The sequence below is a fragment of the Bactrocera tryoni genome, chromosome 1 (assembly GCF_016617805.1).
Source record: "Bactrocera tryoni isolate S06 chromosome 1, CSIRO_BtryS06_freeze2, whole genome shotgun sequence".
Classification (NCBI taxonomy): domain Eukaryota; kingdom Metazoa; phylum Arthropoda; class Insecta; order Diptera; family Tephritidae; genus Bactrocera; species Bactrocera tryoni.
In genome coordinates, this window is record NC_052499.1 from 55363650 (window position 1) to 55379672 (window position 16023).

Sequence of the window (16023 nt, forward strand, 5' to 3'; positions counted from 1 at the left end):
TTGATGCGAACAGCAGTGAGGAGAAGTGGTTAAATTATATCAGGCAACGCGATAATTAGAGACATATTGCTCCAGCGAGGAAATCATTGCACCGGCGAATTTAGCGAAAAAAAATTTAAATAAAAAAATTTAATTAAAAAACTTGTAAACAATTTTGTAATTAATAAAAATTTAAAGCAATTTTTTTAATAAAAAAAATTATGAACAATTTTTTAACAAATTATTAACAATACAAAAATTTTTCCAATAAAAAAATTATAATAATATTTTAATAAAAATAATTAATTTCAGAAAATTTAAATGGAAAATAAAATTAAAGAATTAAGCAAAAGAAATTCACTCATTTTACTTATTTTTTTTTTAATTTTAAAAATTTTTAATTTAATTTTTTTTATAAAAAAAATATATCGTACGCCATATGCGGTCTATTGCATTTAGTTTTTTCGCGTAGTTTGCCTTTGTTATTTAGTGCTAACAAAAATTAAATTCCATTCACACAGTACATAAATATAATCCCATTTAGTTCATCGTTACTAAAAATTAGACAATATTTAATGGACTTGACAACGCACTGCTGTTTATAAACTAAGTTTGCTTTTTATTTACCTCTTCGAATTTAAATTTAATGCATCATGAAATGTTCGTTAAGTGTTTAACTGTTTGATGATTTATGTTAGCGTGTTGTGTGTGTGTGTGTGTATAATTCGTTTGTATCGAGTTAGTAAACTATTTTCTATATATTTTTAATTTTCAATTTTCCTTTTTGTCATTATTTTTTCTTATGATTTTTTTTTTATTATTCTTTAATAAAAATCCTCTCTTGCTGTATTCTTTTTGTAGTGTTTCCATTTATGTTGTTTAAATGTGTGTGTTTTTTAATTATTTTCATTATTTAATATTTTTTTGTTTAATTATTTTTTTTTAGTTTTATTGTTTAGCTCATTCAATTCAATTAATGCTTCGAAGATGTTAGGTATTGCATCCTAATTCCTCATCGTTTTGTTGTTTTTGTTTTTTTTCTGTTTTACTACATATTCTGCTGTCACCGTTGTTGTCGCAGTTGCTTTTGAGGCTATTGCATGCGTACGCATTTTTTTATTTTATATATATTTTTATTTTTGTTGTTGTCGACTCATTAGGATGTTCCGTTGACAAGTGTCTCCCGCTTATTGTTCTCCTGTGGTTGTATCGAGTCTGCGTGATTGTTTCTGTTTTTGGTGCGTCGTTGTTGTTTTGACTGCTGCGACTGCTGTTGCTGTTGTTGTTGATGATGCTGTTGCTGCTGCTGCTGCGACTGCTGTGGCTGTTGTTGTTGTTGCTGTTGCTGCGGTGGTAATTGCTGTTGCTGTGGCTGTTGTTGTGGTTGTTGTTGTGGCGGCTGTGGTTTCTCAATGTTGCCCTTGATTGCCACATTACTGCCATCTTTGCTGTTCACGCTCTGTTGTTTCGATCGCTCCGACGAGCTGCCGGCACCGCCGCCACCACCACCACCATTGTTGTTTTTATTGTTATCTGCGTTTTGTGGTTGCTTGCTTGGCTGGGATTTGTTATTGGTAACCCCACCATTCGCTGCAACAAAAACAAACGTGATTAGTGTATGAAAATCTCTCCGAGAAGCTAATAATCGATCGTTAATAATTATCAAAATCAAAAAGCGACACATTATAGTAATGGCAAACCGGCGATGGGCACTAATGATCAAGGCTTTGTTCCTTTACTCGTTATCATACGGAAGCATAACATCAGAAATAAATATTTCGCCGATCTCTAACTCAAGCTTGACACTTTTCTAATCGTAAAGATAAAGTAGGAGAACAAAATTAAAGAATTTAGCAATCTTTTATTACTTTTGAAGAGATTTAGACCCCAGAAACCCAGAAAGTATTAAAAGAATTGTGAAGGTGAGAAAATATCTGCTAACTCCATATTTATTACCTGCACAGTACACATATATTCAGACTTATAGTAAACTTCGCGTGAATAAATCATTCCCATGTATTTTTATTTTCACGCGATGGAAAAATTCTTAACACGAATTTCATGTGAAATGTTCGAATATCGATTGTGCTATTGTGAACTATGGCAGGCTGTCACATACCATATGTGTTTTAATTAGTGCTATTGACAAAAACTTATAAAGCCAGTTATGCGACGGATTTAACTTAACGTGTGTTTTTATTTTTAATTATATATCGTATATATGTATATATATATTTTTGAACGAATCGGTATTACACTGTGTAATAATTTGAAAGTCAATATTTTTTCAATATGAAATCGATTTCGATTTCTCTTGCTAATGGAAGAATTATGTAACTTCATTCAAAATACATGTACTTCCTTGAAGTTTATTTTTTAAAAAACCTTTCCTTATCAGGATTGTCAGCCTTACTGCTGACCAAAAACGTCATTTTTTGATAGTTGTTCCCAACTAACAACTTTCATGGATTGAAAAATCGGGAGATTTTTGTTTGTGAAGTCCACGATAAGAAAAACACAAATTTGTGAATTTTTCCATGTGGAGTGGCGTTTGCGTGCAGTTCACGATAAAGCTGTTTAAGTTTGCCTCGAAATTTTTAACCCTGAAGGAAATGTCGGAAGTCCTATAAAATACATATATGAATGATCAAAGTGATGATCTACTATTAGCAATGTCCGTCTATATGCCTTTATATACGCGAACCAGTCTCGCAGTTTGCGAGATATCGATATGAAATTTGGCAGACGTCCTTTTCCACCCAAGGAGCAGTTCATATATTGGAACCGCCGATATCTGATCACTATGGGATTAGCTGTCATGCAAACCGACCGAGCAAAAACCAGTATTTGTATGGAAAACTTGGTATTTGACAAGATATCTTTACGAAATTTGGCATGAATTATCACTCAAAACAACGGTACAATTTCCGAAGAAATTGTTTAAAAAAAATTGATCATAGAGCTGTCACACAAACTGATCAAAATCGAAATGCACTTTTGAATGGTATTATAGCTCCAGTGCAGCCGAAGTTGGCATTTTCTTTTGTTTTAATAAATTTTGCCACCCCAAACGAATATTTATGAAACGCACCATTTTTCGTAATTATGAAAACAGTTTGCCATTAAAAATTAACGTGTCACTTTTGGAAATTTAATTTGGCGACATCATACTCACTGTTATGAGCAGCGCTGTTATTCTTTTGCCGCCTACGTCTTCTTGAGCTACCCTCGTACGATGAGTTGCTTTCAGCTAAAGTGAAATCAAAAATAACAGTAAATATGCAAATGCTGAATAATTAATATACGGCGTACGCACCTCTTTCGACGCTGCTCAATTCACGCGTATCCTCACGCATATCATCATTATGATTGTGGTAATGGTCTCTGCCGAGATCCCTGCCGTTCTGCTCTCTGCGTCCTTTATTTTTCAACACATACAACAAAATGCAAGAATGGAAGAACCAAAAAGTAAATTCAAACACTCGTGTTTGCGCTTATAACACTTGATATGTTACCATTTTGCTTACCACCGCCGCCGCGTCGATCATTTCCACCACGATAGCCGCCACCACCGCCGCCGCCGCTGCGATCGTTGTAACGATGGTCACCGCGGGAATTGTAATCATCATCGTCCCGACGGCCTACAACACAAAAGGCGCCTTGAAATAACATTTTTTTTGGAAAATTTAAGCAAGTTATGTACCTTGATGATAGCGCTGGTTGCCGCCATTGCCACCGCCTCGACCTCTACCACGCCCGCGCGGTCCGCCACGTCCCGAACGCACCGACTCAATGTCACTGCTATACCCTCTCTCCGATCGTCGTGTGACGGGGAAATTCTGCATCGAACCCATTGTGGATTCTTGTATTGCGCGCAGTTGTTGATCGATCTCCAGTTTTTCCTGACGCAGCAGTTCCACTTCCTACATGAAATATTGTATTTATTATTCGAAAGGGGGAAAAATCGAAAAATAATAGTTTGTAGTGTAGAAACAAACCTTCAAATGGCCCAAGTGATATTCCAGCAACACTTTGGCGTTTGAAATACTTTCAACGGTGCCAATGAACACAAACGGTACATGACCATGCTCACGTGGTATATTCTGATCCTGCTCATCATCGCCTGCGATCTGTGCGAATCCCAACGCATGCAATTTTCAAATATCGAACAATTAAACGAAAATTGGACATTTTATAAATTATAACGCATACCTTAATTCGAAAGACACCACTTTTGTCAACAATTTCCTGTATGATTCGCCCATTCTTGCCGATCACCTTGCCCACCAACTCTCTAGGAACCTGAAAGAATTCCTCGGCATATTCGAGCATCGCGCGTGCTCGCTGCACTGCATCCTCCGATTCGCCGGTGATTTTGAAAGTGCACGACTTCTCCTCCAATTCAATATTTGTAACACCTTCCAACAGACGAGCCGCTTGAATATTGGCACCATGTGAACCTATGGCCAAGCCCATCAGATCTTCGCGCACTTGGAATTCATCGGTATAGCTGTGTGCGTGGTAAAAAAAAGTAGAAATTTAGTCAATTGTTTATAAATAATATATGTAAATCAAAAGTGGTAATAATAATAATCATATGCAAAATTAATGATTAATCGGTATTTTTTTTAATCTAACTTGTCAACAAATTTTAATAATGTAAGCAATCAACTTAATTGAATATGTATATTAAAAATATTTAAAGCTGAAGGGAGTTTATAAAAATAAAAAATATCATATGTGACCTGGTCTACGAAAAGGGAGCTAACGTGCAAAAACTAGTTTTCTGGGATTGATTTTTTGACACCTAAGCCCCCTTTCCGTAGACCAGGTCACATATTATGAATTTACCACCTGACATTAAAAAATGTGTCGGACAAAACTGCTTTATCTTCTTTATGCGGTTATAGCCGAAAACTCGGACAAAACTAAACTGCAGGTTTTCAAAAATTTCAAAGTTAGAAGATTAAGCAGAGCTACCACCCTTATCAGTTAATGAAAATTATATTTATTTCTGTTAGGATATAAAAAAGAGTATTATTTTATATTAACTTTGTAGCCTTTTATTTATCCAAATTTTAAATTTAGTTAACAAAAGTTTTACTATTGTGAATGACTTAAACGTGAAATAGATGTCAGAAATAACAAATCATATTTTTGTATTGAAAGCAAATATTTATTTTTTGAGTTTGATAACTGAAAGCCTGTATGAAAAGCTAACTTTTTAAAGAGGTAAAGCGTAAACACTGATCGAAGACAAGGAGGTAATAAAAGTACCTTACGCATGAAGGAAATTTCTTCTCCTAAGTACGATTTACAAAGCTTAGCGAATAAAATACTAAAATATTATAAACAAACTGTTTTCATATTTTCGACGAATAACTAAAATGATCTATAAAAAAATGTATGGTTTAATTCTATGTCACCTGATGGCTTTATAGGGTAAATTTAAGGCCGCAAAATAATAGGAATCCTTCCCCCTAAGTAGCAACACCACTCAAATAAACTCACCCACGATTAAGCAGTTTAGTCGATTCTAGCTGACGCGCAGCCTCCTCAGTTCTTTTCAACAGCATAACCTGCGAATTAAAAAAAAATTTAAGACTTCTTGTTTCTCCAAATTCATTAAAGCGTATCTAAAACAGGTAACGCACCTTCTGTGCCAAATTACGAAAATGCATATCTTTCAGCATGCTGGCACGTTTCTGAGTGTGTTCCCATTTCGAAATCACAATAAGACTGTCCAAATCGCGATTGTATACACACACGCCGGCACCTATTGTACGCTGAAATTCCTTGTGAATACCATCTTTTTGCGCTCTGTAAAATGCCGATAAGAAAACAATATCCACAAAAACAAATTATGTTCGATTATTAGCGAAATTATAATGATAATGATAACGATAACAACAGCAATAAAAACTCACTCCTGTCGCAATTCCTCGGGTACGGGTATCGAGAACTGATAGAATGACTTGGATGTCAATGGCGGATTTTGATTTTTGATACGTAAACGCTTCAGTTCGCAAATTTCAGTATACGGTGTCTCAAAGCCTATGTACGCAACGGCGCAGATTTCAGCCTTAATCATTTTAATGGAAGCAATCCACCAACCACAGGACTCTCGTTCCGTCGAACGGGTGAACACTTCCACTTCCATGCCTTCCTCAAAGGCGGGCGGATTCTCATTTTCTTCTGGCGGGAAGCGCACATTTGAGAAGGGATATTTTTGTACATCGGGACAGCTGTATTATGCATTCCAAAAGGATGAACGAACACCAAGAATGAGTAAAAAGAAATACAAATGTATTAGTAAAATAAAGCAATGGTAAAAAATATGCATACTTAAGGCGTTAATTGACAGCCAGAGGCAATTAGTGGGCTGATTTTTAAATATAATAAATGAAAAATTAATTTCGAAGAAACAGCGTGTGGGCCTGCCAGCGAAAAGCACCAATAGTTGATCTGTTGCCATTTTTACATGCAACAACAAATTTGTAAGAGTCTTCAAAATAATTCAAATTTTACGTCCAAATGAGTTATAAGTTTTGGACAGGTGTTTGCATCTTTCCGAAATTAATATACATTGATATTTGGCGCTTTTCGATGGCAGCGCAACAATCACAAAAGCCTGTACTTAAATAGGGACGCACAAACGTCGTTGGTTTCGAAGAATGTGGCGACCAACAAGTGCTACCAACACGCAAAGATGTATAACATTGCAAACAGAGAAATTAGAAAGAAGAAAAGTAGAGCATAAGAGGCGAAGATATGTCTCTAGGCGACTTTTGGCCCAATGCCAACCAAATGATCGCATGCGACTATGCTGCTCGATGGCAAGCATTACCGAATGCGCAAGCAACCATATACACGCTACTGATTACTGCAAGGAGGTGGCAAACGTGCGGGTTTTGCGACGTAACAGCCAATGACATTAAATTTTATCCGGAAATATTCTTTTTCATATATTGAACGCACCACTCTTTGCCGCTGAGGAGGTAATTTCAACATTTTTCTTTGTTGAAATAAAAACTCAACACAAAAATATGTGGAATTGTCTAAATAGGTCAAGTCGTAATAGCTCGAACGCGTCACTTACTTCTGTGTTGCACGGCACATAGACCAAAATAAGACTCAGATGTGATGTATTTTTAAACACAGTTCTATGACCACTGATTCGACATATCACACATTTTTTAGGCTGCGCAAAGAAAACTTAAAAGTTTCCAAAAACTACACTAATCACAAAAATATAAGGCACAGACGGCATGCTCCTATTCGCAACTAAAAATAAATCTTCTATTCTTATGCATATGCCACGTTCTGACACGTTTCGACGCATACTATCTATAAATATGTGTGTGCATATAAAATTAATGCAAGACTGAATATTTACAAAAAGACTACATTTGCCTTGTTTAAACCACATTTAAGTAAAAAAAAAAAACAACAATATTGTTTAATTAAAAGCAAATAAACATTGGTAGATGCTCCAAGATTATGTAAAACTTACCCGTCAACTTCCACAAATACGCCGTCATCACACACTGCAGTTGCTCTTCCCTAATTTATCAAACGAAAATAGATTATTATATGAAAAATAATAATATGCGCAATTATATTGCAAAAATATAGAAAAACATAAAATTTTGACACTTCTGTCTCGGATTAAATTAATTAGAATTTAGTTCTATAATTCCTTTTTTGAATTATTCATGGCCTCTTTTCATCAATTCCCAAATAACCGATTTCCAAGTCGGTGTTGTTATTCTTAATTTTATAGCGAGTTCGCCGAAGAGGAAATTACAAAAGGTTGCTTCATAGGAAAATAGGTGCCAGATGAGGATCGGAGGGCATGCAATGAGACCACATATGTAAGTAACAACAAAGTTACTCAGGGATTACAGATGTTTCTGACGTCGATATATCTATATAGTACAATTTAAAAAAAGTGCTACACACACTGTAAAGATGTTATTAATCTTATGCGACAATTCAAATTTTTACTCTAAATCTGCAGTCAACGTATGCTATAACACATAATTATTTGATAATATTCATAAATCTTCAAATTTCAAATGTATCCACCCACATAACAAAAAAAAAACATGTCAGCACTATTTTCGACAGACAAGCCGGCTAATATATGAAAATTGTAAATGTAAACATAAACATGTCATGACGTTTCGCTGCGGTGCATAACTCGTTTTCTTTATACATATATTATATTACAATAGTTTATACGAATGTTTCTTAGCGATAAGAAAACTAAATTATAAATTTTACTTTAAACTTGGTGAAACCCCAATTAACAAGGAGAGAGAGTAATAAACGATAAAAAGCGACACAAAGCAAACTAGTTAGTTTTGTATGCTTTGGCGCTTCGTTTTAAACGAATAACAAAACAAGGCGCTGCTCTTCTAACAGTAGCTCAGTGGATTTGCACGCAAATCTATAAACAATCGTACAAACGAACAAAAACACTGGAATGAGAAACAAGCAAGGGAAAAGAAACAACAACAAAAAGAAGAAGAAACGAATAACCCGCCGCAGCAGCAGAGGTATTAACGTAGTCAAAATCGTGGCGGCAGTGGTATTCGCGGCCGGCACATTTTTTTATTCACACACGAAAACAGATAGAATGATAAAATCAGGGAAGATGTACGAAGAAAAAAGCAAAGATTGGAGAAGCATTTGATGAAAGAAGGCACGTAAAGCTTTAGCAGACAACAATAATGCCAATAGAGAGCAAATAAGTTCTATAAAGTCGACGTTAGCGTCAGCGCCACTGCCACCGACACCGCTATTAGTGTAACTAGCCCCAGTCGTACCGCAAGCAGGCGAAGTAGATACACAAAACGAATCTGCAAGAAAGAGTATGGCAACGAAGTGTCGTATAATGACAGAAATGCCAATTTACTACGGCGAACAGATGAATCGAGGAAGGAATATGAATGTACGTACATCAATTTATTTGTAAGGATGTTCGAAATAAGCAAAATTGAAAGTGAAAATCCGTGCGTGCATATCACACTAAGGAGCCACACATAGGGATCAAGCCCGCATTAATTTTCATGAAAGCGAATATAACGAAAGCACATACATACATACATATGTAGGTATATGTATATTGTCCTTCCAACGCCTCAGTGGGCTGAGGAAGCCGTCCGACAGCAGACAACGAGGCGGATAGTAAAATATATTTCCTTTCTAAACAAATCTAAAGGGTGAGCAATTTTTGCCTTGAGGGTGGTGTTGATAATATAAAAAGTTATCGCGTTGCAACAGAAGTTTTACTATTCAAATTTGAATTTTTCGTTTTGTTGTTAAGAAAACTAAGCATAAAAAATCATTAATATATCTATAAAAAAAAAACAATAAAACCATAAAGATTTAACAGTACAACAATGTCGCCAAAGATGATGACATCCAATGCTTGCTTCGACGGCAACAGCGACGCGAGACACTCCGCTCACATTTACTTATACGCTTAGCCATGCTCAAAACACCGCTAATAACGCTGACACAATCAACAGAGATTTATTAATAAAACAATTAAAATTAGACATTTGCTTCGACTGACATGACCACGCACTCCAAATATCTACTTTATTTTTATTTTGTCTGTGTTTTGATTGGCTTTTAATGCGTTTAAATTCAGGATATATGTAATTGTTTTATAAGCGAATTAGACTACGTAAATGTATATGTACATATGTATCAATAATAAAAATGTAAAATAATCTTACCTTGTAGTAGGCGCCATTGTCGAGCCTTACTTCGACCATCAAATCGTCCATTTTGTTTATAGAGACTTTCCGCTTTAATACAATATAATTTTGTAATTTGCGACCCTAAGTAAATTTGATGAATGAAAATCCAAATACGCTTTATGTTTGATGCAAATATAAACAGTCCAAATTAGGCAAATAAATAGCTCTAAACGTAGGATATTCCCTGATTCTGTCCACCTACAATTCCGGCGCAATACTAATTATTAACGCAACTTCTCCCGGCTTCTGGCTTAAATCAATTTACTTCAGTCTTTCGATTTTCTGCTTTATGCGCTTCTAAACCACTTAATCTTATATCCGTATTACGATCCTTATAACCGTATTCTTTTATACTTCTTCCTGTAAATAAGTTGTTTTAGTCTAGTCGTTGCTGCCGCTCCTGCAGAAAAAATTATCACACAAAATAATATTAGAAATCAAAATATTTATAATCTCGGCTATAGACAGTACATAGATTTTTAGCAAAAATGTCTTTTCCTGCAATTTAATTATCATATTTTTAAGCATTCACGTTGACAGCAAAAACATGCTTTTTTTTCTTTTCCCACAGTAGACAGAAATATTTTACGCCTACAAAAGGGGCGGCGCAGTTCGCGTCGCTGCCAACACTAACTACCGCAGTCACAAACGTCACCGTCGCAGTCACCGCTGACAATAGAACAGCGGAGCCCCAGTAATCGTTTTCGCATCAAGAAAAATCGCAAATTATTCCACATTTCCGAATAATAGCGAGCACATTTAAATTTAAAAAATAATGTCGCATTGAGTTATCTAAACATTTTACAAAAACCTGTACAAATTTTCACCCGAATTTTCTTGAAAATTTTTCACGCCGAGCCTTTGCTTTTATTCTTCCGTTCGTTTCTTATTCTTTCACGCACACTTCCAAGCCGCTGTGCAAATTTTTTCGCCCAAAGAATCTACACACTTTTACTATAAATTCAACGCACCTTTACCGTTTACAGACGTCAATTAATTAGCTTGTTCTATTCTTACTATTTTTTGTTTTTAATTTACTGAATTTTACTGCAAGTTCACAAATTTTCATTAGATTTTTTCTGTACGTCGAGCGACGACCAACGGCGAATGAACAGACAAAACGGGAACGGCAAAAAAATGTGCCTTTTTAATCCGCTTTACGTATAAAATCACCACATAACCCTGAAATTTAGGGATATACTGAAAGCAGTAGGCGATTTAATGAATTTTGTTTGTCTGTTTTGTATGCTATTCGCTAACGTTGTTTAATTTTGTCACAACCGCGATTCGTACTCACATAAAACTTGGTTTAATAAAAGCATACAATCTCATTAAGTTATACATTTTAAACACCGAATACGTCAGATAAGCTATTTTTACAATTCTTTAGCATTTTTCTAAATTTTTTCATATTTTTGCTATTGCATCACTGTGTACAAAGTATTCGAACGGAACACTATATTGTGTCAAAGAAACAGCCATCTCTTTTGCACTTAGGATAGATGTCGCTAAACAAATATTTGACAGTTCAGTCATTTTATTGCGAATGGTTGCTTGTAGTTCACAATAGTGACGTTCGAAATGATTAGTAAATATTATTGGGTATGTAGAAATATGAAAATAATTGTCTCAAATAAGATTTGCTCTATTATGCTCAAGCCATGACGAAGTTCTACGAATTTATTAATACAACATTAGTAATATGCCTATACAAGTATATTTTAATCACGTTATAGTGAAGTATTGAGTCGAGTACTTCATCTTTAAGTTGTTTGTTTTGGTATTGAATATGTATAATAATTTACAACTTATGTATGTATATCTCACAGCATATTTTTCCTTAGCGCTTGCTATGCACATGTTGACAGGATTTATTTCGAGTTATCAATCAACAATTATTGACCTTGGTATTATTTCATATTGTGTGTGTTCCCAGGAAATACAGCACCGGATTTCCGCTTTGTCATTTTACTACGTTATAAACGAGGAATCGGAACTGAAAATTGTGGTTGAGAACGGCGACCGCCTGGCTAGTGCATAAGGAAATATGTGAACATGAGAATGGACCGCACTGAAGGTCATTACAAGATTTAGTTGAAATACCGAAGCCGATTATACAAGTACATATCCCCGGAGAGCAACGAAACGCAGAAGTTTGGCGTACTAATAATTTATATACATACATATATGTTGATATTTGATATGGTAATGTCAGAATGTAAATCGATCGATCTCAAGCCCCCTGCACTATATTTCTTACAATAATACACTTTCTACTTGCAACCGTTGTTATTTACTCACGCTATTTCCTCTAATGACTAACATTTCTTACTTTTGACAGCACAGAAAATATAAAAATAACATGTGTGCATATGTTTGTATGTTTTCATATGCAACTTTATTTTCTTTGTAAAAAGAATTGCAACTTTACAATTACTTGTAAGTATGTATGCACGTACGTATGTTTGTGTAGCCACCCAATCAACTAATAACTACTCGGAAATGCAAATTCTGCAAATGAATTGGAAATTCTATTAACCTGTATAAAAAAATACCATTAATCTAAATTAAAAAAAAAAGATAAATAAATAAAAAATGGAAGAGTGGCGGACACGTGTCCCACGTACCCGTACACAGATTGAATATGAATTTGTCGCAATTTGTCTGTTGTGGCTGTCTTAATTTAAATTTTTGATTTACCTCTTCGCATTTGCCCACACATACATATGTATGTACATAAGTGCATGTGTATGTCTGCTGTTCAAGCGCGCCCTTGCAAAAAGGTGCATCCAAATGCAGTTTACATTCATATGAGGGTATATACTATACATATGTATGTAAATGAAGAGCATGTAAATTGTTTTTTAGAATAAACATGTCATTCAAATAGCTTATACATAAGTACATATGTATGTATGTGTGGCACGCTAAAAAGTTATTGGTATTCTTACATACATTTATGTACATATAAAATCATCCCTTAATTATATTATAAATATTATATAGTAAATACATATATTGTTTTTTTTTTTTTTGTTTTAGTTCGAATGTTCGACAATATTCAAATTATTGAACCCGCCAAACTTTTAGTTTGATGAATTTAGAAGAATGGCAACACTAGTTGAAAATATTGAAACTTTTTTAAACAGACTTTTAAACCAATTCTGCTTAAAAAAATGTCAAGTGACTTCTGTTTGGCACCATTCTTTGTAGTATTAAATGTAAATTATTACTTTTGCTTTTAAAAAAGGTGGCAACTCTGATATAATTGTTCTTTAATAGATTTCTAAAACACCTGCTATTTAAAACTCATTATTTAATAGGTAAGGTTTGGTTATACTGGCGGGTATCACGTCTTACATAATCCTACTGGTCCTTTGTAATGTCAGAGGTTCAGTTTAATTTGAGGTGAAGAATTCGTCACACAGGACGTCAAGGTTTTTTGCGAATTTAAAAAGCGACTAGATGTCTACGTTTGATACTTCGTCCAGTCCTTTGAACTCCGAAGCTTCTACATATTTGAGTCGAGTTCTAGATAGTGCTGGACAAAAGCATAGGAAGTGTTACAGCGTCTCTCTCATGTTAACTTCTCTGCACTTTCTGCATGTACCGTTACCACTTAAGCCCATTCGGCTCGCATGTGATGCCTGTAGGTTGTGACGTGTCAAGAGGCCAACAGCCATCCGGCAGTCCCTTCGAGACCGTGTGAGTAAGAAGCAAGCGAGTTTTCCAAAGCGCGATCTTGCATTTAAGTACAGGCATTCCATCTCCTTCGTAAATTTTGTTGTACATATGTATATCGTTATTAATAAGTCCAGTTAAAAGAAATACTTTATTTTTGTATTAAATTGAAGGAAATGTTTAATACAGTTAGTGTCATACGATTTAGGCTAAATATATGTACATTGTTTTGCTCGGAAATTAAAGATAATTTTTTAAAGGATCTGTCATAAAAACCCTCATACCTTTTTGCAAAAGACAGGGACAGTTGGTTTTCACAAGCTTTTATTGAGGCGCATTTTTTAGCCAGCAGCAGCCACAGACAGACGTAAAAAGTATAATTCCTTTTCTTACTGGAAAAAAGGGCCGCTTCTGAGCAATGCTTTCTTAAAAAGGTCCAATTGTTGATAGTACAGCACCGAATCAAACGCTTGGCCGTAGGGGAGCTTGTTGTAAATGATTTCCTGGCAATTCCTTCAAATAGATAGAAAAACCTTTCAGATCGTGCAGTCTAACTTGGCCGATAACGATCTATTTCGTTTGATTGGGACCAACATCCATCACCATCGTAATCAGTAGACACATTCTTCTCTAATAAAGTTGTTTGGATATTTTGAGGAAACTTCAGAGGGCGCTTGCAAAAAAAAATTGAACTTGGGGAAATAACGGATACCCTAATATTTACATATTTTATATAATATATAAATAAGAACAAACACTTCCAAATAATCATTGTTGTAGGAAGGTATGGACTGATCCTGACCGATCGGATTCACATGTTCGAAAATCATGATATTAGTTGCATATATGGAGGCTAGGTCATTTTATCTACATATTTTACGCACAAGACACTGTTATGGATAAAACACTACTCGCATTTTCATTGAGCTAACTCACAAATTGGCCGATATATGCGGTAGAAAGTTAGCAGGAAGTTCGAAAATCTTTATAATAGGTGGGGGCTGGGGGCTAAGGTAATTATTCACCCGATTCAACCTAGTTTCGGTACACAGTGATACCTTTAATATTATTAGGAAAGGATTCTCTCTGAATTACAATTGAAACGGGTGATACAAGTGGAGGTACTTTTTCAATAACATTTTTTGACAGATCACGCTTCAGTCGTGTCAAGCTGTCATGTCATTTTTACGTAATATATGCTTACGCCTGAACAACGTTTATCAATCGTTCAACTTTATTACGAAAATTCATGATCTGTAAATAATATGTTTCCCGTGTTTCGCAAAACTTATAGTCAACATAATCGGTCTACTGAGCATACTATTATTCGCAACACGATCACCGATCTTGAGACCCAGTATTCATTCTTGGATAATATTCGACCGAATAGAGCACGTCCAGCACGCAGTGAAGAAAATATATCAGCCGCAGTTGAGCCGTTCGCAGCAACTCGGACTGACTCGAGTTCTTAAATTGAAAGCGTACAAAATACAATTTGTGCAAGAACTGAAACCGCTTCGCTCTAAGCTCTTGAAAAGTTTCAAGAAGATCCGACGTTTGCGAGCTAAATTTTGTTCAGCGATAATACCCATTTCTGCTGTCTTTGAGACGAAGAGAAACCTGAAAAAAATCAAGAGTTGCCATTTGAGCCATAAAAAAAACGATTGGGTATGATTTGTGTGCCTGTGATATCATCGAACCATATTTGTTCAAAAATGATGCCGGTGAAAACGCAACTGTCAATGGCGGCCATTATCGCACCATGATTACCGACTATTTGACGACTGAAATTGAAGCTCGTGATCTCGGCGACATTTGGTTTCAACAAGATGGCGCAACTTCCCACACATCGCATCAGTTAGTGGATTTATTGAGAGATCTCTTCGGTGAGCAGATAATTTCACGTTTCGGACCGGTCGATTGGCCACCAATATAGTGCGAACGCCGTTAGACTTTTTCTTGTGGGAATAAGGAAAGTCTATGCGGACAATCTTGCTCCGATTTAGGCCTTGAAACAAAAGTTCACAGGTGTCATTCGTCAGTTATTAGTCGAAATGATCGAATCAGAGACGTAGTCGCGATCAAAATTTGAAAGAGATAATCTTCAAAAAATAAATGCCAAAGAATATTCTTTCGAATGATGATAAATATTCCCCATGAAATTTGAAGTTACTGTGGTTTTTCTTTCAAAAAGTAGGGAACCTCGAAATAGATCACCCTTTATTTTTTTTGTAATAATCGTTCACCGTTATAAATAAAATATCGGGCGATAATTTGATTTGGTAAATACGCTCACACATTGTTTGCTACATCTGAAGTTCCTTTAAGTATCTTAAAAATCAAAATAATTTATAAAAACTCCAGATAATTTAAAATGTTTGAAATTAAGATCACATTCCATTGATTTAATACAATTTATGGCAGATCAAAAATCGTGAGTGTGCATAAATGCATAAATGAAAAATTCCCCAAAACTCGTGTGATAACACGGCACAACTTTAATTGGTGCGAAACAACAAAAAACAAAAGCATTTGAATGGTCATAGGTAACAACAAAAGCAACAAATTAATGTGTCGGAAATGCAGAAGT

The 16023-nt window shown here is 35.2% G+C and overlaps 1 protein-coding gene across 3 annotated transcripts; it reads right to left on the reverse strand.

The window, feature by feature from the left end:
- Positions 1 to 550: 550 nt before the first annotated feature.
- LOC120775088 (synaptic functional regulator FMR1) lies at positions 551 to 11148 on the reverse strand. Of its 3 annotated transcripts, none has more exons than XM_040105099.1 (13): positions 11050 to 11148; positions 9729 to 10152; positions 7493 to 7542; positions 5907 to 6224; positions 5634 to 5799; positions 5491 to 5558; positions 4192 to 4489; positions 3978 to 4127; positions 3683 to 3902; positions 3495 to 3620; positions 3296 to 3397; positions 3155 to 3229; positions 551 to 1569 (listed from the first exon to the last, which is right to left on the reverse strand). In XM_040105099.1, exons 2-13 carry the CDS (start codon positions 9777 to 9779, stop codon positions 1136 to 1138), a joined length of 2058 nt encoding a protein of 685 aa, XP_039961033.1. In that variant the 5' UTR covers positions 9780 to 10152; positions 11050 to 11148; the 3' UTR covers positions 551 to 1135. The 3 variants fall into 3 exon arrangements, with proteins under 3 accessions (XP_039961033.1, XP_039961024.1, XP_039961042.1); XM_040105090.1 differs by lacking the exon at positions 11050 to 11148 and adding an exon at positions 10724 to 10869; XM_040105108.1 differs by lacking the exon at positions 11050 to 11148 and adding an exon at positions 10724 to 10869 and having other exon boundaries at positions 1136 to 1569; positions 3978 to 4109.
- Between the last annotated feature and the right edge of the window lie 4875 nt (positions 11149 to 16023).